This window comes from Macaca fascicularis, chromosome 10 (genome assembly GCF_037993035.2).
Source record: "Macaca fascicularis isolate 582-1 chromosome 10, T2T-MFA8v1.1".
NCBI classification, from domain to species: domain Eukaryota; kingdom Metazoa; phylum Chordata; class Mammalia; order Primates; family Cercopithecidae; genus Macaca; species Macaca fascicularis.
The window spans coordinates 21,825,773-21,850,676 of NC_088384.1; the positions used below are offsets into that span (position 1 = coordinate 21,825,773).

Sequence of the window (24,904 nt, forward strand, 5' to 3'; positions counted from 1 at the left end):
CTACATGGCTACCACCGAGATGAAGACAGGGGTGACCCCAGCCTCACTTGTGGCCCCTCCCAGTCCACAGCCCCAGAGGAAACCACCAATCTTAACACCATCACCACTCATGAGTTCTGTCTGTTCCAGAATTTCCCGTAAACGAAATCGCAGTCTGTACTCGTACATCTGCTTAATATTATGTTCGTGCTTTTGACTTGTTAAAATTTCTCTTCTGGATTAAATATGTAAAACGGTGACTAAGGAGGTCGGGCAGAAGGTGGAAGCCTGGGATTCCGAGACGCCTTCTTAGGTACCCAACTTGGATTTCCCGAGAGGTGTAATCACGTAGGGGACGTAGGAGGGGAAGGAGGCGTGGCTACAGACTGCCGAGTGTGGGGCGGAGTCTTAAGAATTGAGGTGCTGCCCGGGTCCGGCTTCCCGGCGGTAGTTTGCTCTGCTCTGGGGGCGGGGCCAGGCCGAGACTTCCTGTCTGCTCCTGCGGAATCGCCGTTTGACCCCGGAAGTGCGGGCGCCCAGGGAGCTGTCACCGTGGTCGGCGGCTGCGGCGGCTTCGGCGGAGGAGGTGGCGGCACAGAGCTGGTGGTGGAGCCGCCGAGGTGAGTGCGTGGCTGGTCCCTGCCGGATGCAGGGCAAGAGGCCCCGGAGGAGCCGCGGCTGTGCCTTTGGCACCCTTGGCCCTCCCACCCTCTGGCCTCCATTGCGGGGCCCGCGCGTACGCTGAGGGGTTGTGAGCCGCCCCCAGCTCCCGAGACTTGGCCGCCAGGGTCAGGAGCCACGGGTTCGAAGTTCGGCCCCAGAGTGGCCTTGGACCAGCCACGATCCCCCCACGTCCTCACACCCGGGGCTTCAGTTTTCTCAGGGTTCACTCATTCGTTCAGCAAATATTTGTGGAGTGCTTCCTATGTGCCAGACACAGATCTAGGCATTGGGGATACACATAAAGCAAGACAGACAAGGCTTCTGCCCTCATGGAGCTTACAGTCTAGTGGGAGGAGATGGTCAACGACAAGCAAATGCACGAGGTCATTAAAGCTGTGACACTAACTGGGAGAGTAGATACTATAGGCAGAGCAATCAGAAGGTCTCTGAGGAGAGTAATATTCAATTGAGAGACTAGAGGAATGATGACAAAGAAACTGAGGAAGCAATAGCCCCGGGGATGTTCCCAGGCCATATTGTAATTGGGTGCTTGTAGGGAGCTCCCTTCCCTTTCTTAGCTTTTGGCTTTCGCTGTCCTGCCTGGCAGGGGAATACAGTGGTGGCACAGACATAGTCGTGATTATTGTGTGTCCTTTTGAAACTTAAAGTTCAGATTGCCTAGTTCAATTTTTTTTTTTTTCCCCCCAAAACGGGGTCTTGCTCTGTCGCCCAGGCTGGAGTGCAGTGGCGCGATCTCGTCCCACTGCAACCTCCACCTCCTGGGTTCAAGCGATTCTCCTGCCTCAGCCTTCCGAGTAGCTAGGATTACAGGCATGCGCCACCACGCACAGCTATTTTTTTTATTTTTGTATTTTTAGTAGAGGCGGGGTTTCACCTTGTTAGCCAGAATGGTCTCGATCTCCTGACCTCGTGATCTGCCTGCCTCGGCCTCCCAAAGTGCTGGGATTACAGGAGTGAGCCATCGTGCCCAGCCCTGCCTAGTTAATTTGTACCCATGCTTTAGACAAAAACTCAGGTCTTCCTTGACATCCCTCCTCCCTCAAGCCAGGTGTCTCTTTTAAATGCTGCCACAGCTTCATGAGCCTTACCTATATAGCTACATCATGGTATTGGTTTTTATTTGTTTGTATGGCTAGTTGGAAAAGTATCTGTCTTTCCCCATTATGACTGTAAGCTCTGTGAAGGGCAGGACCAGGTTTGTTATTTGCCCACCTTAATATTCTCTGGGCATCAGTGCCTGCCACATAATAGGTGCTCAAAAATATTTGAATGGCCGGGCAGTGACTCATGCCTGTAATCCCAGCACTTTGGGAGGCCAAGGCGGGTGGATCACCTGAGGTCAGGAGTTCCAGACCAGCCTGGCCAGCATGGCAAAACCCTCTCTCTACTAAAAACACAAAAATTAGCCAGGCATGTGCCTGTAATTCCAGCTACTAGGGAGGCTGAGGCAGGAGAATCTCTTGAACCTGGGAGGCAGAGGTTGCAGTGAGCCGAGATCGTTCCTCTGTACTCTAGCCTGGGTGACAGAGTGAGACTCCATCTCAAAAAAAAAAATGAAATGATTAACATACTGTTTGCTCTCCCATGGTTTATAAAAGGTCTTTTCTGCCACCAGGTTATCATCATCTCTTTCTGGTCATGTCTCTCCCATACTTACATGAGTCCTCACTGCTTTCAGGTGAAATACTAAAATCTTTTTTTTGTTTGTTTTTTGAGACGGAGTCTCGCGCTGTCGCTCAGGCTGGAGTGCAGTGGCCGGATCTCAGCTCACTGCAAGCTCCGCCTCCCAGGTTTGCACCATTCTCCTGCCTCAGCCTCCCAAGTAGCTGGTACTACAGGCGCCCGCCACCTCACCCGGCTAGTTTTTTGTATTTTTTAGGAGAGACGGGGTTTCACTGCATTAGCCAGGATGGTCTCGATCTCCTGACCTCGTGATCCGCCCGTCTCAGCCTCCCAAAGTGCTGGGATTACAGGCTTGAGCCACCGCGCCGGGCCAGAAATACTAAAATCTTTAGTGTAGCATTGAGGCTTTTTTTTTGAGATGGAGTCTCGCTGTGTCGCCCAGGCTGGAGTACAATGACATGGTCTCCGCTCACTGCAGCCTTCGCCTCCTGGGTTCAAGCTATTTTGAGGCTCTTTTTAAACTGGTCCTGTCTTCCCTATCCAGCTTCTCTTCTCTCTTCACTTCTGTCATCCCCTATCTGACCTTGTGTTTTCAGCAACACCAAATGTCTCCCTCTTCCTTCAAAGCCACACTTTTTAGACAGGGTCTCACTGTGTCCCCTAGGCTGGAGTTCAGTGATGTATTATGACTCCCTGCAACCTCACTCTCCTGGCTCAAGCAATTCTCCTGTCACAGCTTCCCAAAGTGCTGAGACTGCAGGCGGGAGCCACCTCACCCAACCCAGAGCTGCACATTTTAAGACTCTGAGCCTTTGTTCATGCTTGCTCTCTGCTTGGACTGTCACCTTTTCCCCCATTCTTCAACATCGAGGTTATAGATCACCTTCTTTGTAACATCCTTCATTTCTCTACTGTACATTTCCTGTTACAGCTTTAATGCCGAATGATAGTCAGTTATATGCCTAGGACCCAGATTATATGCAGGACATTTCCTGTTACAGCTTTAACGCCAAATGATAGTCAGTTATGTGCCTAGGACCCGGATTATATTCAGGAATTGTTTGCTGAATAAACCAGGAAGCCCAAAGTGTCTTGCCTCTGGTTGAGACTTGAATAATAACAACTAAATTTTATTGAGTGCTTATTATGTGCCAGGTATTGGGTTGAGCACTTCACATTGATTACTTCTCATGGCAACCCTGGAAGTTTATGTACTATTACAATTCTGATATTACAGAAGAGGCAGTCAAAAGTTACAGAGGTTAGGGAACTGTCTCAGGGTCTCAACATGGAGAAGAAAAGGTGGAGCCAGGATTTGAACCCAGGCTGTAGGACTGTAGCGCTGTCTCCTTACCACCACACCAGACTAGCCCTGAACTGCCCTGGCGGGCAGTGGTTTGTAAGGGTGAATTTCTTTTAAAAAAAAAAAACATTTTTTTTATTTTTTTTATTTTGAGACAAGGTCTTGCTCTGTCACCTACGATGGAGTGCAGTGGTGCCATCATGGCTCACTACAGCCTTGATCTCCTGGGCTCAAGTGATCCTTCCTCCTCAGCTTCTTAAGTAGCTGGGACTACAGGTGTGCACCACCACACCTGACCAATTTTTGAATTTTTTGTAGAGATGAGGTCTCACTATGTTGCTTAGGCTGGTCTCAAACTCCTGGCTTCAAACAGTCCTCCCGCCTTGGCCTCCCAAGTGTGGGGATTACAGGCGTGAGCCACTGCACCTGGCCGTGAATTTCTTCTGAAAGCAAATGCTGTCTCTACCTGTCTCGGCCTGGACTGTGGGGCCTAGAGGTTAAAGGGTGGAGACTTGCTTCCTCCTCATGACTTTTTTTCCACCCTGTGTCTCACAGCCAACACTCCCGCAGCCATCTTCAGCGGCCAAGCCTGGAAGGAATTGGGCCTATCAGTCATTTAGAGTTCTGCACTGGTGTGCAAAGCAGTGGTGTTTCCAGCTCGCCTTCCAGCATGGCTAGAGGGTTAGGAAAATAAATTATTATTATTGTTTTTTAACATATTCAGCACGAGAGCCCCAGGTGCCCTAGCAAAAGACCTGGGCTTTGGTTTCAGCTTGGCCAATAATGTATTTACCTCGAGCAAATCAGGGCCCCTCTTTGGACATCTGAGCATAGTAATCCTTGTCCTTAATTGGGTTGTTGTGAGAGGCTAGTAAGCTAGTAACTTGATTAGAAATAGGTGCAGCAGAAGATATAATCTATGCTTTGCAAAGCTGAAAGATGAAAACTTACCCCAAGCTCTTTATTACTTTCTTTGCCTTGTGATTTTTTTTCAGGCCACCTCATGTATGCAGAGACCGTGTGTGTCTGATCTGCTGGGATCCTATAGCTGGAACAGTTGTCAAGGACTAGGCAGACTGGTCCTCTCTCATTACTCCTTCTAGGGTGGGGATTTTCACAGTCTTTATAACAGGCCGGAACCAAGGTTCCTTGGGTGCCAGGCTGTGTCCACCTCCTTGCCTTTGCTCTGCTGTTTCTTCTGCCTGGGGCACCCTTCTTTCCTGGTCAGTTTCTATTATCAAGACTACTCACGGTCTCCTCTAGAAGGGCTTTGACTCTCACTCCACCCCTTCAGCCCATCCCACCCCTAAGTTTAACTAAACTAGACACAGTATAGTGAATGGTTAAGAACCAGCCTGCTTCACCACCTACTAACTGTGAGACCTTGGGCAGGTTTCTTGTTTTCTGTGAGCCTCTGTTTTGTCACTGATAAAATGAGGATAATAATAGAACTAACCTTAGAGTTTTTGTGAGCATTAATACATGTAAAGCTAGTTAACTGGGCAAGTAAGTTAATGCTGAGAAAAGCACTTAGAGGCCAGGCACTCACACCTATGATCCCACCACTTTGGGAAGCCAAGATGGGCAGTTTGCTTGAGCTCAGGAGTTTGAAACCAGCCTGGGCAACATGGCGAAACCCCATCTCTATTTTAAAAAAGAAAAAGAAAAAAGAAATTCACTTAGAGGAGCTCTTCATATCATTAAGCCTGGCCCAATATCTGAGATATGACACACCTGGTAGCTCATGTCTCCCGTGCTCCTCTGCTTGTCTGTGAAGGCTCAAGAGGTGACAGTTTCATCACCCCAGCCTCTGTCTCTTCATGTTGTCATTGAGACTGTTCCAGCCTTTTATGGCATGTTTTTTGAGGGCCCTAATTCACTTCTATTCCATGATTCATTTAACACGTATGTCCCTTCTGTGGGTCAGGCCAAGTGATACTGTGAAAAGAACACTGGACAGCAAGACAGGAGACCTTGGATCTGCCGCTTACTGACTCTGAGGTCAGTTTGGGCTTTTGTAGAAAGGAGCTTGCACTGTCAGTTTTCTGTGAATTATCTTTTTCCCTAGTCCTTCTGTTTTTCCATGTCCTTCTTCCCTTCTTCTCATGTCCTATTCTTCCATCTACTTCTTCCCTGAAGCCTAGAGAGATTGTAAAATCTTAACACCCTCCACAAGTGAGGAAAGACCCATGGCTTCACCCCTCAAAAGACTTAAAATCTGGCTAGAGTTTTAAAAGGAGTGTCCTCATATGTAGTTGTTCTTCAAACATTTGGTGAGGCCACCTCTGTACCAGTCCTATGCTCACAGAAAAGATAGCAAGAGGAGAGGCCTGGGCACTGTCTTCATAGAGCTCACAGGCTAGTGAGCTCACAGAGCTGGAGCCATAATAAAGAGAATCTAAGTATTTTTAGCCAGTACTTCTCAAAGTGGGTGGAAACAGGCTGGGCACAGAGGCTCACACCTGTGAGCGCTTTGGGAGGCAGAGGCAGCACTTTGGGAGGCCAAGACAGGAGGATCATTTGAAACCAGGAGTTTGAGACCAGCCCAAGCGATGTAGTAAGAACTCATCTGTCAAAAAATAAAGCCTGTCTCTACAAAAAATTTAAAAAATTAGCTGGCCGTAGTGGTGAATGCCTGTAGTCCCAGCTACTCAGGAGGCTGAGGTGGGAGGATTGAAGAGTTAGAGGCCACAGTGAGCTATGACCGCACCACTTCACTGGGCAACAGAGTAAGACTCTGTCTCTTAAAAAAAAAAAAAAAAAAAAAAGCTAGGCGTGGTGTGTGCCTATAGACCCAGCTACTGGGGAGGCTGAGGCAGGAGGATCACTTGAACCGGGGAGGCGGAGGTTGCAGTGAGCTAAGATAGCGCCACTGCACTTCAGCCTGGCGACAGATCGAGACTCCATCTCAAAAAAAAAAAAAGTGTGGAAGTCATCTGGGGAAGTATTTTCTTCTACAACTGAGAACCGCTTTATGCAAAAAAACAGTCACTTTGTCTGGGTTAGTAGGCGCATGAACCAGGTCCTGAACCACAACAGGAGCCTCCTAAGGCGAGAGGTCAAAGCTTCTCTTCTGACTCTGGGATCAGCCCCAGAGCAGGCCCTGCCCCCAGGAGTCTGTGTGTCTGCTCTCTTCTTCCCATCCATATTCCTTTCAGGAGGGTCACGCAGCACAATGCCAGCTCTGCCCCTGGACCAACTCCAGATCACCCACAAGGACCTGAAGACAGGAAAGCTGAGGACTTCACCAGCGCTGGTGAGCCGGTCCCTTAAGGCCATTCAGCCTGATATTGTCAGTCTTGCAATTTCAGAAGCAAAAAGTAAATTCCTTCTTTATCTGTTCCAAGAATGACCCGAGGGCCATGGTCAGTGATTCAGTAGCTGAGACACTACTAGTCTCTTCCAGGCCCAGAGTAGGAATTTCCTTCCGAGCAGCAGCTTGAATTTGCATAGGATTTTCCATGTCACCACCCTGCACCTTCCCCCCAAAGCATTTTATTTCAAATCAGTCTGATGGCAGTTCTGATTCAGCCTGGATCGGGCTAGAAATGGGTCCAGCCCAAAGCTGGGTTTGGGGATTTGACCCTGTGGAGGGTGTTCAGGTTTCAGGTAGCGTTTTCAGAGCTATCTAAGCTGCTATCCGTATTTTGGTGGGAACGCTGATTTCAGAGGTTGGACTGTGTTTTATCGCAACTGAGATAAGAAGCACCACATACAAACACCCCAGCAGGGCTTGTGAGACTGAAAAATAAGGAGTCTGCGAACATGTCGATTACCAGCTGCAGAGAGAGATTAGAGCCATGGAGAGGTGCCAGGCTGCTGAAGAAGGAGATAGATGCGGCCCTGGAGTTCCTGTACCCGCTTGTTGTTTTCCCAAGAATTTGAGCTCCCTTGAACAAGGTGGGAGGAAGTGTTTTCTAGGGGTTTGAGTAAAGTCGTGGGAAACAGGAATTGGTGTTTTATTTCCTGCCTTCTAGATGGCTTCTCATTACTTCTTAAATACTCTCTAATAATAGTACCTGACATTTATAGAGTACTTGCCCTGTGCCAGACCATTCTAAACACTTCACCCAGATTATGCCATTTAGTCCACATCACAGCCCTACAAATAGACATTTTGATTGTCCCCATTTTACAGATGAGGAAACTGAAAGTTCAGAGTCACAGAATTAGGAAATTAGGGGAGCCAGGATGGGAACCTAGCCGAGGAGACCCTAGGACACATATCCTTAAAATCTTTCTGCTATAAAGCCTCACGTCTCGTCTCCTTTTTATAACCTTTTTATGTGTGGGAGATATTTATCAGAAAATCTGGAGTGTTCTTTTCGGTACAATAGCCACCCAATTCATTCACCACATGTAGCTATTAAGCACTTGTAATGTGAATAGTGAGTGTATGCTGAGGAACTAGATTTTTAATTTAATTGTAACGCTTTTAAATTAAAATAGCCCCATGTGGTGAGTGCCAGCACAGATATAGAGCAGTTCTATTATTGCAGAAAGTTCTGTTGGAAACACTGATGGATACTGGCTCCTTGGGTGGTCAAGTATGATTTTCCACCTCAGTCCTCCCCCCATACGGAATTAACATGTGGGTTGTTAGACTGCGGGCACTGTGAGAGCAGCGGCCTGGTCCTTGCTCTTTACTCCTGATTTCCAGTGCCAGGCGCATAGGAGGCTCTCAGAAAACATTTGGTACATGAGTCAGGGACTACAGCCAGGCCATGTGCCAGGTGCTGGAGCTATAAAGAGAAAAGACATGGTCTCTGCCCTTGAAGAACCCACGACCTAAGAGAAAGACAGACCAGTAGCTTCTCTAGTGTGATCAGGGTTGTGATAGAAGGAAGTCTAGGCTGCTTCATGAGTGCAGAGCCGGGGCCACTGATCCAGATCAGTGGGGTGTATAGGGGCAGGGAGGCCTTGGGCCTGGTGGGAGGGTACGTGCAGCCCAGGTAGGCTTTCTGAAGGAAAGTGCTTCTGAACTGGGTATTGAAGGGTGACTTAATACTAGCTGGGCAGAGCAACAGAAAGCTGGACCTGGTAGGACGACCTTAGTATGCAGTCCTGGAGTCTTGAGAGAGCCTGACTCTTACACTAACCACAAGTCACTTGAGGTAGCAACAGTGTAGCAGAGTTAGCAAGTACAGGCTTTGTGTTCATTTCACACATATTTGGATATTTGTCTTTGTGTCTTTGGACAAGTTATTGAACGTCTCTAAGCCTCAAATCCAAAAACTATAATAATAGGACCAGCTTTGCAGGGTGGTTGTGGGGACTAAATGAGATGTCTATGAATGAGCACTGTGCCTGGAACATAGTAAGCACTCAATAAATTGTTTTTACAATAGTGATGACAACAGGGACAACAACAGCAGCACTGAATGGGGGGTAGGGTGGGAAGGCAGATGAGCTGAGGGAGACAGCTGCCTGATCGAGGAAGGGTCTTGTTGGCAGACTGAAGAGTGTTACTCTGAAGGCCATGGGAAGCTCCTGAAAGATTGTACTAAGATATGTGTCCACCCTATATTTGTCCCTTTAGTCTTGACTTGGGGCATGATCTCTAGCCAAAGGGTAGTTACCACACCACCTTTTCAGGATGATTGGTAGAGCTAATGTTGGTTGAGGATCTACTATTTGAATAGCACATACTTGACCCAAAAGAAATAGTCTTGTGGCCAGGCCTGGTGGCTCATGCCTGTAATCCCAGCACTTTGGGAGGCTGAGGCGAGTGGATCACTTGAGCCCAGGGGTTCGAGACCAGCTTGGGCAACATGGCAAAACCCTATCCTTTTTTTTTTCAGACAGAGTCTCGCTCTGTCGCCCAGGCTGGAGTGCAGTGATGCGATCTCGGCTCACTGCCACCTCCACCTCCCGGGTTCAAGCGATTCTCCTGCATCAGCCTCCTGAGTAGCTGGGACTACAGGTGCCTGCCACCACGCCTGGCTAATTTTTGTGTTTTTAGTAGAGATGGGGTTTCACCATATTGGCCAGGCTAGTCTCGAACTCCTGACCTTGTGATCCGCCCACCTTGGCCTCCCAAAGCACTGGGATTACAGGCGTGAGCTACGACGTCCCATCAGCCTCCATTCATTTCTTTGTCCAGCCAGCAGATCTGTACAGAAAGTCTGCTCAATGCGTGGTGCTGTTCTATAGACTCGGAATGCTGGGTAAGCAAGGCTCAGGCTGCCTCCAGACACCTACAGGCTAGTGGGGGAGACAGTTGGGAAGACTGGTCCTCCCATTTTTTTTTTTTTTTTTTTTTGAGACGGAATCTCACTCTGTCGCCTGCCCAGGCTGGAGTGCAATGGCGCGATCTCAGCTCACTGCAACCTCCGCCTCTCGGTTTCAAGCAATTCTTCTGCCTCTGCCTCCTGAGTAGCTTGAGATTACAGGCGTGTGCCACCACGCCCAGCTGGTCCTCCCATTTTATACAACTTTATTCAGGCATCGTTGAAGGACAATAAACTGCACATATTTAAAATATGCAATTTGTCAACACCTATGAAAAGGAAGGGTTTTTTCTTTTGAGGTGGAGTCTCATCTGTTGCCAGGCTGGGGTGCAGTGGCGTGATCTCGGCTCACTGCAACCTCCGCCTCCCAGGTTCAAGCGATTCTCCTGCCTCAGCCTCCTGAGTAGCTGGGATTATAGGCACGTGCCACTATACCTGGCTAAGTTTTACATTTTTGATAAGAGACGGGGTTTCACAGTGTTGGCCAGGCTGGTCTCAAACTCCTGGCCTCAAGTGGTGGGCCCGCCTTGGCCTCTGAAAGTGCTGGGGTTACGGGCATGAGCCACTGTACCCAGCCAACATTTTAAAAATTAAAATATGCAATTTGATTGGTTTTTCCATCTGTATACATGCATGAAACTATCATCATCAATGAACATTTCTGCCACCCCTAAAAGTTTTCTTGTGCCTGCCTGCAATTCATGCCTTCCTGTCACCCTTTCCCCATGCAAACCACTGGTCTGAAAGCACTTTTAATGCTGTTCAAGTGGTATAGAGAGGTGAGCACAGAATGCAGGTGCTGAGGGAGAGCTTAGATGAGCTCCTAATCCAGCTGGGGTGGGAGTCAGGGAGGCTTCCTGGAGGAGGTGAGATTGGAACTGGGGTCAGAAGGACGATCAGTGAGACCAGGATGGCACACAGATACCAGGGGTCGTTTAATAGGTCTGCAGTGTAAGCTTTGGCTCAAATCCTGCCTCAGTTGTCTCTTTAATCCCATGACCTTGGGAAAGTTCCTGAACCTTACTGTTTGATTCCTCCTCTAAAATGGGATGAATACTTTGTCTATTAAATAGTTTTTGTAGATTAAAAAAGAAATAGGGGCTGTGGGTTGTGTCTGCTTAGTGGCTGGTACAGGGCAGGTCCACAATAAGTGGCAGCTTTCATTTGCATCATTCCAGCATTCGCCAAATCTGTCTCCCACCTCCCAGTACAATCTGTGCCCTTTTGTTAGGGCCCATGTTTATGCCTCCATAAAAATGTTTCTTTCGTTTAAAGTCCTTATCCTCCAAGGCTTGAATGCTTGGAGGCTTGGAGGAAGGCTGCTTGCTCTGGGAAGCCATCCCTTATCCTCCAGGTGCTGTTAATTCCCTTTGGCATTTCCACAGTCCCTCTGCCAGGTCTGAGCTGTCACTTCCTCTGTTTTGTGCTCACTTGGTGATTTAGATGTCCATCTTCCCCCTGTGGGATTGCATGGAAAGTAGAATCTCAGGGGTGTGTGTGTGTGTGTGTGTGTGTGTGTGTGTGTCAGGAGAATGAGTAGCCTGGTGTGTGTATGTGTGTCAGGAGAATGAGTAGCCTGGGGGTGTGTGTGTGTGTGTGTGTGTCTCAGGAGAACAAGTAGCCTGGCCTGAGTGAGAAGTGAGGGAAGAGGTAAAGAGCCAACAGATAGAGGAGGAAGGAAGCTTGGAAACCAAGGAGATGTATTTTGGCTCCTGACAGTTGTTTTGAACTTGTTTCAGCCAGCAGAATTTCTTTTTCAATGGATTTGTACCTGTAACTCCATGATATAAATTTCATTTAAATAGGAGGGGGTCCTGCAGACCCACGTGATAGGTGGCCTTGAAGAATCCTTGTGGTACCCACAGGCTCTATAGTTTGGAAACTCGCCTAAGGCAGTAGGAAGGCATAGATGGTTCTTGAGGAGGCTGACCTCTTATCAGTCTCAGTTTTTCTGTATCCTCTGGATCAACAGACCTGGAAATGGATGGACTGTGGTTGATAAGAGGTGACACATTGCCTGGCCATGCTCCTGTTCCCACTTCCCCAGAGAAAGCACCCCTTATGTAGTCAGAGGAGAAGACTTAGCCCATCTCCTCTTTATGGTGAACAAAGTAAGGTTTGTTCATGACAAGTAGGGGCTGGAAGGGAGAACTTGTGATTCTATGCTGAGACTTACAGTTACTTGATTAGAATATTTTATGTAAAAAAAATTACTGAAGTTTTTTTTTCTGGTTATAAAAAAGATACAGCATAGTGATACAAACAGTATGATGCTATTTGTATAAGAAAGAACAGACCCAAACAAATCGTTTTTATGGGTATAATTTAATGTAAATGCCTGGAAGAGGTCTGCAAGGACACCCACCAGATGGTGAGTGGTTACCTCTGCAGGGAACATGGGGCCGGGGAGTGTAGTCCCAGGCAGCTCACCTTCTCTGTACCCTTGTAAGTTTTTGAAAGAAAAGATGCTTGTGTCAAATTATATAATTAAAAATTAATTTAAAAAGTAATATATGTGGCCGGGAGAGGTGGCTCACACCTGTAATTCTAGCACTTTGGGAGGCCAAGGCAGGTGGATGGCTTGAGCTCAGGATTTTGGGACTATCCTGGGCAACATGGCAAAGCCCCATCTCTACTAAAAATAAAAAAAATTAGCCAGGCATGGTGGTGTGCACCTATAGTCCCAGCTACTCGGGAGGCTGAGGTGGGGCATCACCTGAGCCCAGGAGGTAGAGGCTGCAGTGAGCCCAGATTATGCCACTACACTTCAGCCTGGGCAACGGGAGTGAGACCTGTCTTAAAAAAAAAAAAAAAATTAATATGTGAATATATGTTCTTTTTTTTTTAATGGGAAAGTCTATTCAAGCCACAATTCCCCACCCCCCACCCCCATCAGAGATAACCATTATTAGCTTTGGGGCATCATCTCCCCAACTTCTTTTTTAAAAATCGATACCAGTGTGTGAATATATTTATACTTTTTAAAAACCGAAAACTACGCTCTGGTTTTTCTTCAGAACAAATAAATCTTTCGCCTTTTACTAAAAAAGAAAAACGGAAACCGATTATATTAAATAGAGAGTTTTGTATCCTGCTTTCTCTTCCCTTAACCTTTCCCTGTGTCATTAAATCCACTCCGAAAACATGGATTTTAATTACCGCCTAGTGTTCGCTGGATGCAACCATGCCCTCTTTGTTAGATACACTTGGTTCTTTATGCTTAAAAGCTCCTTGGAGGGTCACCGGTTGGAACAGCCAAGTGTTGTCATTGCTGTGGGTTGGCAAATGGGCCCTCGCTGACTAACCTCTGCCACGTTAACACGTGGTTTTTGGATCCGTAGCACCCCGAGCAGAAGGCAGACCGGTATTTTGTGTTATACAAACCGCCCCCTAAAGACAACATTCCCGCCCTAGTGGAGGAGTACCTGGAACGCGCCACCTTCGTAGCCAATGACCTCGACTGGCTCCTGGCCTTGCCTCACGATAAATTCTGGTGCCAGGTAACATTCTATCAAAATTAACGCTAAGACAAAGCACATGACATGCCGTTGGTTGGTTGCTGTTGTTGTTTTTCTTCCCTTAGGAGGTGCTTTTTGTCTACTTCTTACACTGGATCCTTAACAGGAAATTATGGTTTGGATTGCTCTGTCTTGTATCACAATCTTAATGTTTACACACCTTTCAAAGTGTCAATTTTAGAATCTTGTGTTTAGTCCTCGGCTCATTCATACCTCCTTGGTCCCTTGGGGTCGGAGTGTTTGGAATAGGGCAGGGCTGATGGGCATTGAGCCCCTGCACAGTCCACCCACAAGTCCCTGGGGCCTCAGGGATAAATCCTCGCTCTCTTCTGTCTCCTGGCTTAGGTGATCTTTGATGAGACTCTACAGAAGTGCCTGGACTCCTACCTGCGCTATGTCCCCCGCAAGTTTGACGAGGGGGTGGCCTCAGCCCCTGAGGTTGTTGACATGCAGAAGCGCCTCCATCGAAGTGTTTTTCTCACCTTCCTCCGCATGTCCACTCACAAGGAATCCAAAGTAAGCCACTGATCCCATGACAGGTCGTCACCTGACACTCGACACCTCTGTGCCAGGCTCTCCACCCCTGGGAAGGAAGGCTCTGGAGGCATTGAGTTTCCTCTTTGTCTCCCCTCCATCTTTATTCCCTCTGTTGGGGAAGAAATCTGTGCCACCTCCCTTATCCTCTAATTCACTGGGTTGGTCTGTGTTACACCCAGTGTTTCCATCAAAGAGAGCCGAGGGCCCTTTGCCAGCTGACGCGTGACTGCCTTGACTTGTGCGTCAGAGAGAAGAACACTGATTCTGACTTCTTAAAGGAACTTGTATACTCTTTTAAAAAATCTTTACTGTTTTTTTTTCCTGACTTTAAAAATAATACTGCTGTCTCTAAACAACCCAAACATTGCAGAAATATGAATGTCACCAACAAAATCTCAGTCCTGCAAAATAACCACTGTTAGGTACATCTTTCTTTTCTTTTTTTGAGACAGGGTGTCACTCTGTTGCCCAGGATGGAGTGCAGTGGCACAATTATAGCTCATTGCAGCTTCGATCTCCCAGGCTCAAGTGATTCTCCCACCTCAGCCCCCCAAATAGCTGAGATACAGGCATGCACCATCGTGCCTGGCTAATTTATTTGATTTTTAGTAGAGATGAGGTCTCTCTATGTTTCTCAGGCTAGTCTTGAACTCCTGAACTCAAGTTATATTCCCACCTGAGGCTCCCAAAGTGCTGAAATTACAAGCATGAGCCACTACACCCAACCCTGTTACATGCTTATTTCTCCAGAGAATTTATTCCCTTTGAATGTGTGAGTGTGTGTATTTAAAAAATAGGATCTTGCTTTTTAAAAAGTTTTATAATATGGACATATTCTTTTCCTTTTTCTTTATTTTTAGAGACAGAATCTCTGTCACCCAAGCTGGAGTGCAGTGGCGCAATCATAGCTTCCTGCAGCCTCAAACTCCTGAGCTCAAGAATCCTCCTGCCTCAGGCTTCAAAGTACCTGGAACTACAGGCACCACCACACCTGGCTAATTAAAAAAATTTTTTTTGACAGCGGGGATCTTGCTATGTTGCCCCGGTTGGTTTTGAATTCCTGGCTTCAAGCAGTCCTCCCTCCTCAGCCTCCCAAGTAGCTGGGATTATAGGCACTAGCCACCACACCTGGCCTAGAATAGAAATTTCCAAATATACATACATATAAATTTTTTTTCTTTCTTTCTTTTTTTTTTTTTGAGATGGAGTTTCACCCCTGTTGCCCAGGCTGGAGTGCAATGGCATGATCTCTACTCACTGCAGCCTCCACCTCCTGGATTCAAGCATTCTCCTACCTCAGCCTCCCAAGTTGCTGGGATTACAGGGATCTGCCACCATGCCCATCTAATTTTTGTATTTTTAGTAGAAATGGGGTTTCACCATGTTGGCCAGGCTGATCTCGAACTCCTGACCTCATTCGCCCGCCTCAGCCTCCCAAAGTGCTGGGATTATCGGCGCGAGCCATCATACCTGGCCACAAATACAAAATTTTCATGTACAAAGTACAGTAAATCCCATGTACCCTTCAACAATTATCAACAATTCTGCCAATCTCGTTTTATCTCTTCCCCTTAGTTCTCTTTTTTTTCCTGAAGTATTTTAAAGCAATCCCAGATATCATACTAATTTATCTGCAGATATTTCAGGATGAATTCCCAACTGACTGTTTTACAGCGTGTTTTGTTTCTTTTTACATTTAAAGGGAGAATGGGCCTGGTATGGTGGCTCACGTCTATAATCCCAGTACTTTGGGAGGCCGAGGCAGGTGGATCATTTGAGGTCAGGAGTTCGAGACCAGCCTGCCCAACATGGCGAAACCCTGTCTCTACTAAAAATACAAAAATTAGCTGGGTGTGGTGGCAAGCTTCTGTAATCCCAGCTACTTGGGAGGCTAAGGCAGGAGAATGGCGTGAACCCGGGAGGCGGAGCTTGCAGTGAGCCGAGATCATGCCACTGCACTCCAGCCTGGGCAACAGAGCAAGACTCTGTCTAAAAAAATAATAATAATAAAATTAAATTAAAAAAATTTTTAAGTGGGGGCTGGGCACTGTGGGTCACACCTGTAATCCTAGCACTTTGGGAGGCCGAGGCAAGCTCATTGCTTGAGATCAGGAGTTCAAGACCAGCTTGAGCAATATAGGGAAACCCTATCTCTATAAAAAATACAAAAATTAGCCAGGCGTTGTGGCACATACCTGTAGTCCCGGCTACTCGAGAGACTAAAGTGGGAGGATGGCTTGAGCTGAAGAGGTGGAGTTTGCAATGAACAGAGATTGCACCACTGCACATCAGCCTGGGCAACAGAGCCAGACCCTGTCTCAAAAAATAAAATAAAATAAAAGACATGATAATACAGCCAGTTCTAAAAGTCATGGGGATGTTTAGTCTAGAGACACAAAGACACAGATAGATGAACATTAAAAAAAAAAAAAAAAGTGGGGAGAATGGCCATTGCTCCAGGTCTATGCATAAGGCATCATTAGCCAGTCCCCATTTGATGGACCTGAAGATTGTTTCTCATGAGTTTGCTATTTGTAATGCAGGAGTGTTCAGAAAATCTCTATCCTTTCTCTCTGCATTTTTCCTTAGGATCACTTCATTTCCCCTTCTGCGTTTGGAGAAATCCTCTACAATAACTTCCTTTTTGACATTCCAAAGATCCTGGACCTCTGTGTGCTCTTTGGAAAAGGCAACTCACCACTGCTCCAGAAGATGATAGGTGTGTAGGATGCGGGACTGGGAGGATGCACCGACATGGCCCCCACATGCCAAACTAAAGGTTGCAAAGGCCAGCGCTTTGACAGTGCCCTGGGACTCAGGGCGGTAAGGGCAGGGAGTCTTGGGAAATTGCTTAACAGATATATGAGTGTCATCTCAAAATGACTAGGTAGTGACACTACCTAGGGAGGTGGAAACAAAACTGTGTACCAGACAGTTCCTCAAGGATCTGGAAGTTTGTTTTGTTTTGTTTTGTTTTGTTTCTCAGGAGAATCACTTGAACCTCGGAGGCAGAAGTTGCAGTGTTTGAGATGGAGCAAGCCTCTATCTCAAAAAAAAAAAAAAAAAAAAAAAAGAGAGACAAAGCCTTGCTCTGTCACTCAGGCAAGAGTGCGGTGGTGCAATCATATCTCACTGTAGCTTCACATTCCTGGATTCAAGCTATCCCCCCAACTCAGCCTCCCAGGTACCTGGGACTACAGGTGCATGCCACCATGCCTAGCAAATTAAACGAATTTTCGGTAGATGGGGTCTCACTATGTCGTTCAACTGGTCTCGAACTCATGGCCCCAAGTGATCCTCCTGCCTTAGCTTCCTGAACAGCTGAGATTACAGTGTAAGCCAGCATTCTGGCTTGGGAGTGTATTAGTATTACGCAATTGGCCATGCGTCAAACATCGGAATGGGGAAGTTTCCTTTGGCGATGAATGTAAGAACAGCAGTGATAACTAAGCTAACCTTTATTGCGTGTTCCGGGGACCCGGCATTCTGCCAAGTACTCCACATATGTCATGTCAATTGGATCCTCACAGCAGCCCTGTGAGATGAGTGCTGTCATCATCCCCACTTACAGATAAGGAAACTGAGGTTCAAATGTAGGGGACTTGCCTGAGAGGATATGACTAATAAGTGGCCCAGTTGGGACGTGTGTCCACATAGACCTGACTCTCAAGCTCTTGCTCTGCAACTTCCTGCTTGAGGGATGATGGCACTGCATCAAAAACGTCATGATTTGCATTGCTGCTGAGAGCAGATAGGGACAGAGTTCAGAGACGGCTCTTCTGGGTTGCAAAAGGAACGGACATTAGCAGTTGGATCCCATTAGCAGGCAGAGGGCTAGAAGGTTTGATAAAAAACAAGCAGTTATTTTAGAGGTTCCTCTTTATACACACACACACACACACACACACAAATAAGAAAAAAAAAGAAACACAAGCGTTGTGGGATGTTACAGAGGGTGCGTCCCAGTGATATCCTCTTTGAATTGTAACTCATGGAGTTGGGCCAGGCACAGAGAGGTGTTCACCCTGGATGCCCTTGTCAGCTCCCCTCACCTGGAGCTTGTAGGACATAGTCTTCTAAATATCTAGTTACAAAACTGAGTTACCCCTTGTAATGGTCGCTTTCCTTTATTCTTTCCTTCCTTTTTTTTTTTTTCTTCTTTTTTTTATTTATTGAGATGGAGTTTCGCTCTTGTTGCCCAGGCTGGAGTGCAAAGGTGCAATCTCGGCTCACTGCAACCTCCGCCTCCCAGGTTCAAGAGATTCTCTTGCTTCAGCCTCCCAAGTAGCTGGGATTACAGGTATTTTTAGTAGAGATGGGGTTTCTCCATGTTGGTCCGGCTGGTCTCAAACTCCTGACCTCAGGTGATCCTCCCATCTCAGCCTCCCAAAGTGTTGGGATTACAGGCGTGAGCCACTGCACCCAGCCTTTTCTTTTCCTTAATGGTAAAGGTAATACATGTTAATTTAAGAAATTTTGGGCCGGGCGCGGTGGCTCAAGCCTGTAATCCCAGCACTTTGGGAGGCCGAGACGGGCGGATCACGAGGTCAGGAGATCGAGACCATCCTGGCTAACACGGTGAAACCCCATCTCTACTAAAAAATACAAAAAAACTAGCCGGGCGAAGTGGCGGGCGCCTGTGGTCCCAGCTACTCGGGAGGCTGAGGCAGGAGAATGGCGTAAACCCAGGAGGCGGAGCTTGCAGTGAGCTGAGATCCGGCCACTGCACTCCAGCCTGGGCGACAGAGCCAGACTCAGTCTCAAAAAAAAAAAAAGAAATTTTGAAAGGATATAAAGCATAGTGAAGCAGGAAAGCAGTTACCAGATTTCTACAAGAAACAACCATTTGGTTGTTTTTTCCTTCTAGTCTTTTCTCTGTATTTTTCTTAAACCATACTCGATCATAATGTATATGAAATTTTGCAGCCAGGCGTGGTGGCTCACGCCTGTAATCCCAGCACTTTGGGAGCCGAGGCAGGCAAATCACGAGGTCAGGAGTTTGTGACCAATCTGGCCAACATAGTGAAACCCCGTCTCTACTAAAAATACAAAAAAGTAGCCGGGTGTGGTGGTATGCACCTGTAATCCCAGCTACTCGGGAGGCTGAGGCAGGAGAATCACGTTAACCCAGGAGACAGAGGTTGCAGTGAGCCAAGATGGTGCCATTGCACTCCAGCCTGGGAGACAGTGCGAGACTCCATCTCAAAAAAAAAAAAGAAAAAAAGAAATTTTGCATCCAATGTTTTCATTGGAATAGTCTCTGGTTTCTCATTCATATCTAATTATTTCCTGATCATCAGTTAATCTTTTTTTTTTTCCCAGCCTGGGAAACAGCGACACCCTGTCTCTACAAAAAATTAAAAATTAGTCAGGCGTGGTGGCATGCCCTTGTAGTCTCAGTTACTCTGGAGGCTGATTCGGCCCTCCAGCCTGGGTGACAAAGTGAGATCCTGTCTCTTAGACCCTGACTAAGAAAGACTGCTAGTAATTTTACCACATACTGAGAGGATGGAGCGAGTGAGCACCAGAAGGCACAGTTAGTTAGAGAAACAATTCTTAGGCCAGTTTGCTTAGAGAGTGGAGCATTCCAGGAGGGCAGCAGCAGGAGACAGGGGAGGGGAAGTTGGAGCCTTGGAGCTGGATTGGGAAGGGCTTCATGCCAGGCTTTAGCACTTGGGGAGTGGTATTGCTTGGTGGCTAAGAAGACAGGCTCTGAAATTGAACTGCCTAATTCATACCACAGCTCTATTCCTGGCTGTGTCCCCTTAACCAACTCAATTAACTACTCTAAGCCCCAGTTTTTTCATCTGCAGAATGGAAAGACTAATAATATACCTACCCATAGGATGGGTGCAAGGATTAAATTGAGTTGTTGAGGCTGGGTGTGGTGGCTCATGCCTGTAATCTCAGCACTTTGGGAGGCCGAGGCAGGCGGATCACCTGAGGTCAGGAGTTTGAGACCAGCCAGGCCAATACGGCGAAACTCCATCTCTACTAAAAATACAAAAAATTAGCCAGGCATGGTGGCAGGCGCCTGTAATCCCAGCTACTCAGGAGGCTGAGGCAGAAGAATCGCTTGAACCTGGGAGGCGGAGATTGCGGTGAGCCGAGATTGTGCCATTGCACTCCAGCCTGGGCAACAAGAGCGAAACTCCGCCTCAAAAAAAAAAAAAAAAAAAAGGTAAAAACAAATTGAGTTGTTGAAATAGCATGAGTAGAATGCTCAGCACCATGACTGGCATGTCACAACCATTGGTAAGCATGAGCTCTTGCTGTGATGAGACCGTGGAGCCTACAGGAACTTGGAGCAGGTAACAAGATTCATCTGGCAGCATGCAGGTGGGACGGGTGGAGACAGGAGGCTTTGTAGGAGGTGGGCGCATCTGTGTGGGTTTGAAGGTGAGAGCCTGGCTGGGCTGCTGGGGAGGAAAAGGAAATCCAGGAACCTGATTTAAGCAGGGCTTGGTGAGGTCATCTAGAACTGGTGTTGGTTGCAGAAAAAAAGGCCCTCTGGGAGGTGGGAGAGGGAGCTGTGGGTAGAGGGGAGGTTCAGCATGGGACCTATTGGGTGTAAGATGCTGCAGGTATCCAGAGGGGACTGCGTGGTGATGGAAGAGTGAGAACGCCCACTCACTTACTGCCTGGGCTCCGAATCATCTGGATCACTGACTCCTTTGAGAATCAGATGAAAACTTCTATACAGAAAAATGTCCTCCTTCATAGATTCTGAGGTGTTTTTTTAAGAGTTCTCAAACCTTGAGATTGAGAATCCTAAACTGGCTTATTAAGAAGAGCCCCTTCTTTGGCTCTTTGAGGGGAGTCAGCACAAAAGAAGTCAGGACCAGGCCTCAGGAGCCCCTTCACTCTGTGTGTGTGTGTGTGTGTGTGTGTGTGTGTGTGTGTGTGTGTGTGTAGACAGGAAGAGATGCAGAGAAGGTGCCTGCAGTTTCTGTCTGTCTCTCTCACACACACGTACATAACAGCTCTCTTTTTAACCTTTGAGCAGAAGGTACAAGAAGGGGCAGCCTCCAATTTCTATACTGCAGAAACTCAGGCAAAGTGATCACTTGTAAGAGGATTGACAAGTGAAAGAAGGTGGGAGAAAGGGGACTGGTTGAGTGTTCTGTGAGTAGAAGCCCAGTTCCTTACATTGCCTTTTTTTTTCCCCAAGCGATCCTCCCACCTTGACCTCCTGAGTACCTATCCCTATTCCCCCACGTTTTTTTTAACCTTCAAGGCTAGTATTATGCATCAACAAGTGTAATTTTGAAAGCAAGCCCTTTCAGTTAGACTCTCAGCACTGCTTTGCAAACCAGGAATGACTTGGACCTTGGCCCAATAGTGGACTGCAGTGATCTACTTGGCAGTATCTCCATTCACCCTGGGTTTTTGAACTGCTTTCATCTGAGAAGGGACATTTCAAAGGATCCCATTGCTGTTCCTTACATTTTTATTATTTCTTTAGGAGATCAAAAGTTAAGATCGTCACTGTCATTAGAATCAGATGAAGGTGAGGAAAGGGACTTAGAAGACCCCAAGAATAGAATATGAAATTTGATCTATACTAATAGATCAAATGTAAAACCTCGCTTTACTCAGACTGCAGCACTGGAAGGATCATGAGAGGGTGCCTCCCCAGTGCAAGGTGGTTGGGATGCTTTAGAGAACATGGTATGGCCCTGGGGATTGTGAGAGGAAACCTCTCCTAATGCCTGGGTCAGGAGGCACTGCGTGGAGTAGGTGACACCTGCTTTATGGTGGAGTTAGCTCTAGGAAGGCACTCCAAACAGAAGGCAGGGACAGGGCTGGTTTTCTGAGGTTGAGGATGGTGTGAGGGAGGAGTGCGGTGTAGGGAAGGGAGAAAGGGTAGCCTAGGATACCAGCAGAGGCCAGATCTCACAGGGTCTTTTGTGCCATCGTCAGGAGTTTGGACTTAACCTTGAGGGTTTTATAGGAAGAACAGAGTTTGGTGGGGAGATAGCTCTGTCGTTCCTTGCCTGTCAGGAGTAGGAGGTGGGTGCGGATGGTCTGAGCACACCTTCACAGGTTATGGGATCAGCACCCATCTGGAGATGGGAGGTGCTGAGCAAGTCTGGGCTGGTAAAACTCAGCTTTCTGGAATCAAGAAATACAGTGGCGTGGCATCCAGGAAAGTGCTTACAGAAAGTCCAGCCACCTAGTGACTTGCTTACTCACCCAGCCCCATCTGGTTTTTAAACTCATTCATTTTTCAAATCCTCCAGAGTCCAGCAAGGGCTGCAGGGTCATCAATAAGGAAACCAAGGACAGACCTGCCCAAAGGCAGAGAACACCTAGAATTCAGAACATCCTGACCATCAGCCAGCCTTAGATAGTGGGATTATAGGGGGCCGAGTACCCTGGCCTCTTAAGGGCATTGGCATTTCACATTGTCACATCCCCAAGCTAGCTGTGATCTTCCCTCCCTCCCTCCCTCCCTCCCTCTCTCACCATTTGGGCAGCCAGAACACTTGGTTTCTGTTCCAGTTACCATATGCTCAAACCTACGCACTTACAGCGGCAGCACTTGGAGAATAGTAAACACTTGGAGACAAGCTTCATCTTATAGGAACAACTGCAAGTGTGTGGTAAATCTGTCTCCAGGTCCTTCTCAGGCCTCTCACCTTGGAGTAGGATTAGTATGGTTGGCATATCTACAAGTGGAAGGTATGAAATTTCCAGAGAAATATCTCCCTGCAATCTCCTCACATTATTGGAGAGTCCTGGATTATTGCATCCATGTTTCTTGAGCAAAGAGATCCTATCTGCTAATTTTCCTGGATGAATAACTCCAACTTCCAGAGCCATAGCTGTCATAGGAGGCAGGGTGCCCAAGTGTAATCACTCCTTGGGGACATCAGGGTGAGCTGGTTTGACCAGGGCAGTCTTTTATGTAATTCACTAGGCAGAGGTACTTAAAAGGTTAAATCATACTGAGCAAGGTCCCTCCCCAATCCTGGGGAAGCTTCTAGGCTGGGCCAAAGCTCAGCGCCAGCAAGGCCTGGGGCCAGAACTCATCCGAGGTCCTAGCTGCAGATGGGATTAAGAAAAGGGAGAAAGGTCACAGATATGCTGGCAACCATATGTAATGTGTCCTCTTCACTCCACCAAGCCCCCACCTTTTCTCAATTCTGACCTTTCTCTTCTCTTTTTAGGAAACATCTTTACACAGCAGCCAAGTTACTACAATGACCTGGATGAAACCCTGCCTACCATCCTTCAGGTACCGGCTCTTGGCCCTGCCCAAGGGAGGTTAAGCTTGGGGTATAGGCCACCTCCCCAACTCAGTGGTGTTTCCTGACGTCCTGGAAGAGCTGAGGAAAAGTTTATTCCCTGACTCCCCCGTCTCCCCAGACAGTCTCTTTGTCTTACCCCTGACTACACCTCTTTAAATTCGCCCTTTTCCCTTTTGAACAAGACTTAAGCCTAAGGGCTGGCTGTCTGGCGCTCCTACAGACGGAGTTTGGCTTGCATTTTGTGTTGCTTGCCAACAGCCATATGCCTCTAAGGATATCCCTTTAAGAGACCAGTGTTTCTCAAAAAGTAGCTTTAAAGTTTTATAAAATTATTTCATGAAATAATGTTCATTGTAGAAAATTTGGAAAATAAAAAATGAAAGAGGAACATTACCATTCCCTCATAATCCCACCACTAAGAGATATCCACTATTCACAGTAAGTTTTGGAATCCTTACATGCTAGCCTCCTTAAAAATGGCACAGTCAGTTCAGTCCCTACGATGGACTCTGTTTTCCTCTCACTGTTGATTTGTCTTATTTCAATGTAGTTTCCATAAATAGCTATCTACAGGGGCTCTAAAGATTTGTTATACATTGCGAAAGGTATATCTTAAATGTTCATTATCATACTTGCTTGGCCTATACGGTCAGATAATATCTACAGGATTCTGGGAGGGAAGACAGGATCTTGCTCTGTCACTGAGGCTAGAGTGCAGTGGCATAATCATAGCTCACTGCAGCCTTGAACTCTTGGCCTCAATTGATCCTCCCACCTCAGCCTCCCAAGTAGCTGGGATTACAAGTACATACCATCTTGCCCAGCTAATTTAAAAAAATTTTTGTAGAGATGAGGGGTCTCACTTATGTTGCCCAGGCTGGTCTTGAACTTCCGGCCTCAAATGATCCTCCATCCTTGGCCTCTCAAAGTTTGGGGATTACAGGAGTGAGCCACCACACCTGGCCCCAGGTTGTCTTTTTAATCCTCTCCGCCCTCCTGTAAGAAGGATGCTCCCATCATTCCCATCTTACATAGTTTTTACTCTGACCTTACTATTGGAGAAGGTAATTGTCTCAGCTTATATCCTGAAAACATGGATAAATATTCTAGAAACTCCAAGGCAGTTTTCAGATCACCTGACCCTGGCTCCGGCCAGGGGTCCTAGCCCTGGTTCAGTATGATGTGAGAGAGCCCGTTCTTGTCTTTCACAGGTCTTCAGCAATATCCTCCAGCACTGTGGTTTGCAAGGGGACGGGGCCAGTACCACACCCCAGAAGCTCGAGGAGAGGGGCCGATTGACCCCCAGCGACATGCCTCTCCTGGTAAGGTTGCCCTTCAGCCCAGTCTCTTTCCTGCTGGGTCCCTCCATCCAGGGCCTGGCTACCCAGAGGCTGGGAAGATTGCCCCAGTAGAGGACCCAGTGGTCTCTTCCCAGACCAGGGCCCCTTCCCCGCCAGGGCCCCTTTCCCCAGTGCAGTGAGCAACTGTTATGTCCTATCACACAGGTTTAGAGCATTTTCAGTTGGTTTGGATTTCTCTCTGGGAGCCTCATTTACAGAGTAGTGGAAAGAACCGGGGAATAAGAATTCAGAGTCCTCATTTGTTTCAGTTTGACATGTTCATTTGTGCATTATTCATTGAGCCATTCATTCAGTGGACTTACATTGAGGAGTCTGCAGCATGTGCCAGACCCTGTGCTATGTCTGGAGGTAAGGCAGCAAACAAAAGCAGACTGGCCCCCGCGCTCATGGAATTTAGAGTTGACAAGAGTGACAG

General features: G+C 47.3%; 1 protein-coding gene across 34 annotated transcripts in view; it reads left to right on the forward strand.

The window, feature by feature from the left end:
* Window positions 1-491: 491 nt before the first annotated feature.
* Window positions 492-24,904, forward strand: part of ASCC2 (activating signal cointegrator 1 complex subunit 2) — a 51,468-nt gene continuing 27,055 nt past the window's right edge. For 8 of the 34 annotated variants that reach the window (XR_012418863.1, XR_012418857.1, XR_012418860.1 and 5 more), the window contains exons 1-7: window positions 492-599; window positions 6,748-6,845; window positions 13,161-13,319; window positions 13,683-13,853; window positions 16,464-16,593; window positions 23,048-23,115; window positions 24,340-24,450. Coding sequence is in view for 18 of the 34 variants with exons in the window: in XM_005567643.3 (XP_005567700.3) it covers window positions 6,765-6,845; window positions 13,161-13,319; window positions 13,683-13,853; window positions 16,464-16,593; window positions 23,048-23,115; window positions 24,340-24,450 (720 nt within the window). In the remaining 16 variants the exon portion in view is untranslated. Of the gene's footprint in view, window positions 600-4,584; window positions 4,694-5,516; window positions 5,591-6,747; window positions 6,846-7,316; window positions 7,490-13,160; window positions 13,320-13,682; window positions 13,854-16,463; window positions 16,594-23,047; window positions 23,116-24,339; window positions 24,451-24,904 lie in introns of all 34 variants that reach the window. The other 26 variants (XR_012418867.1, XR_012418861.1, XR_012418866.1 and 23 more) reach the window with 10 other exon arrangements.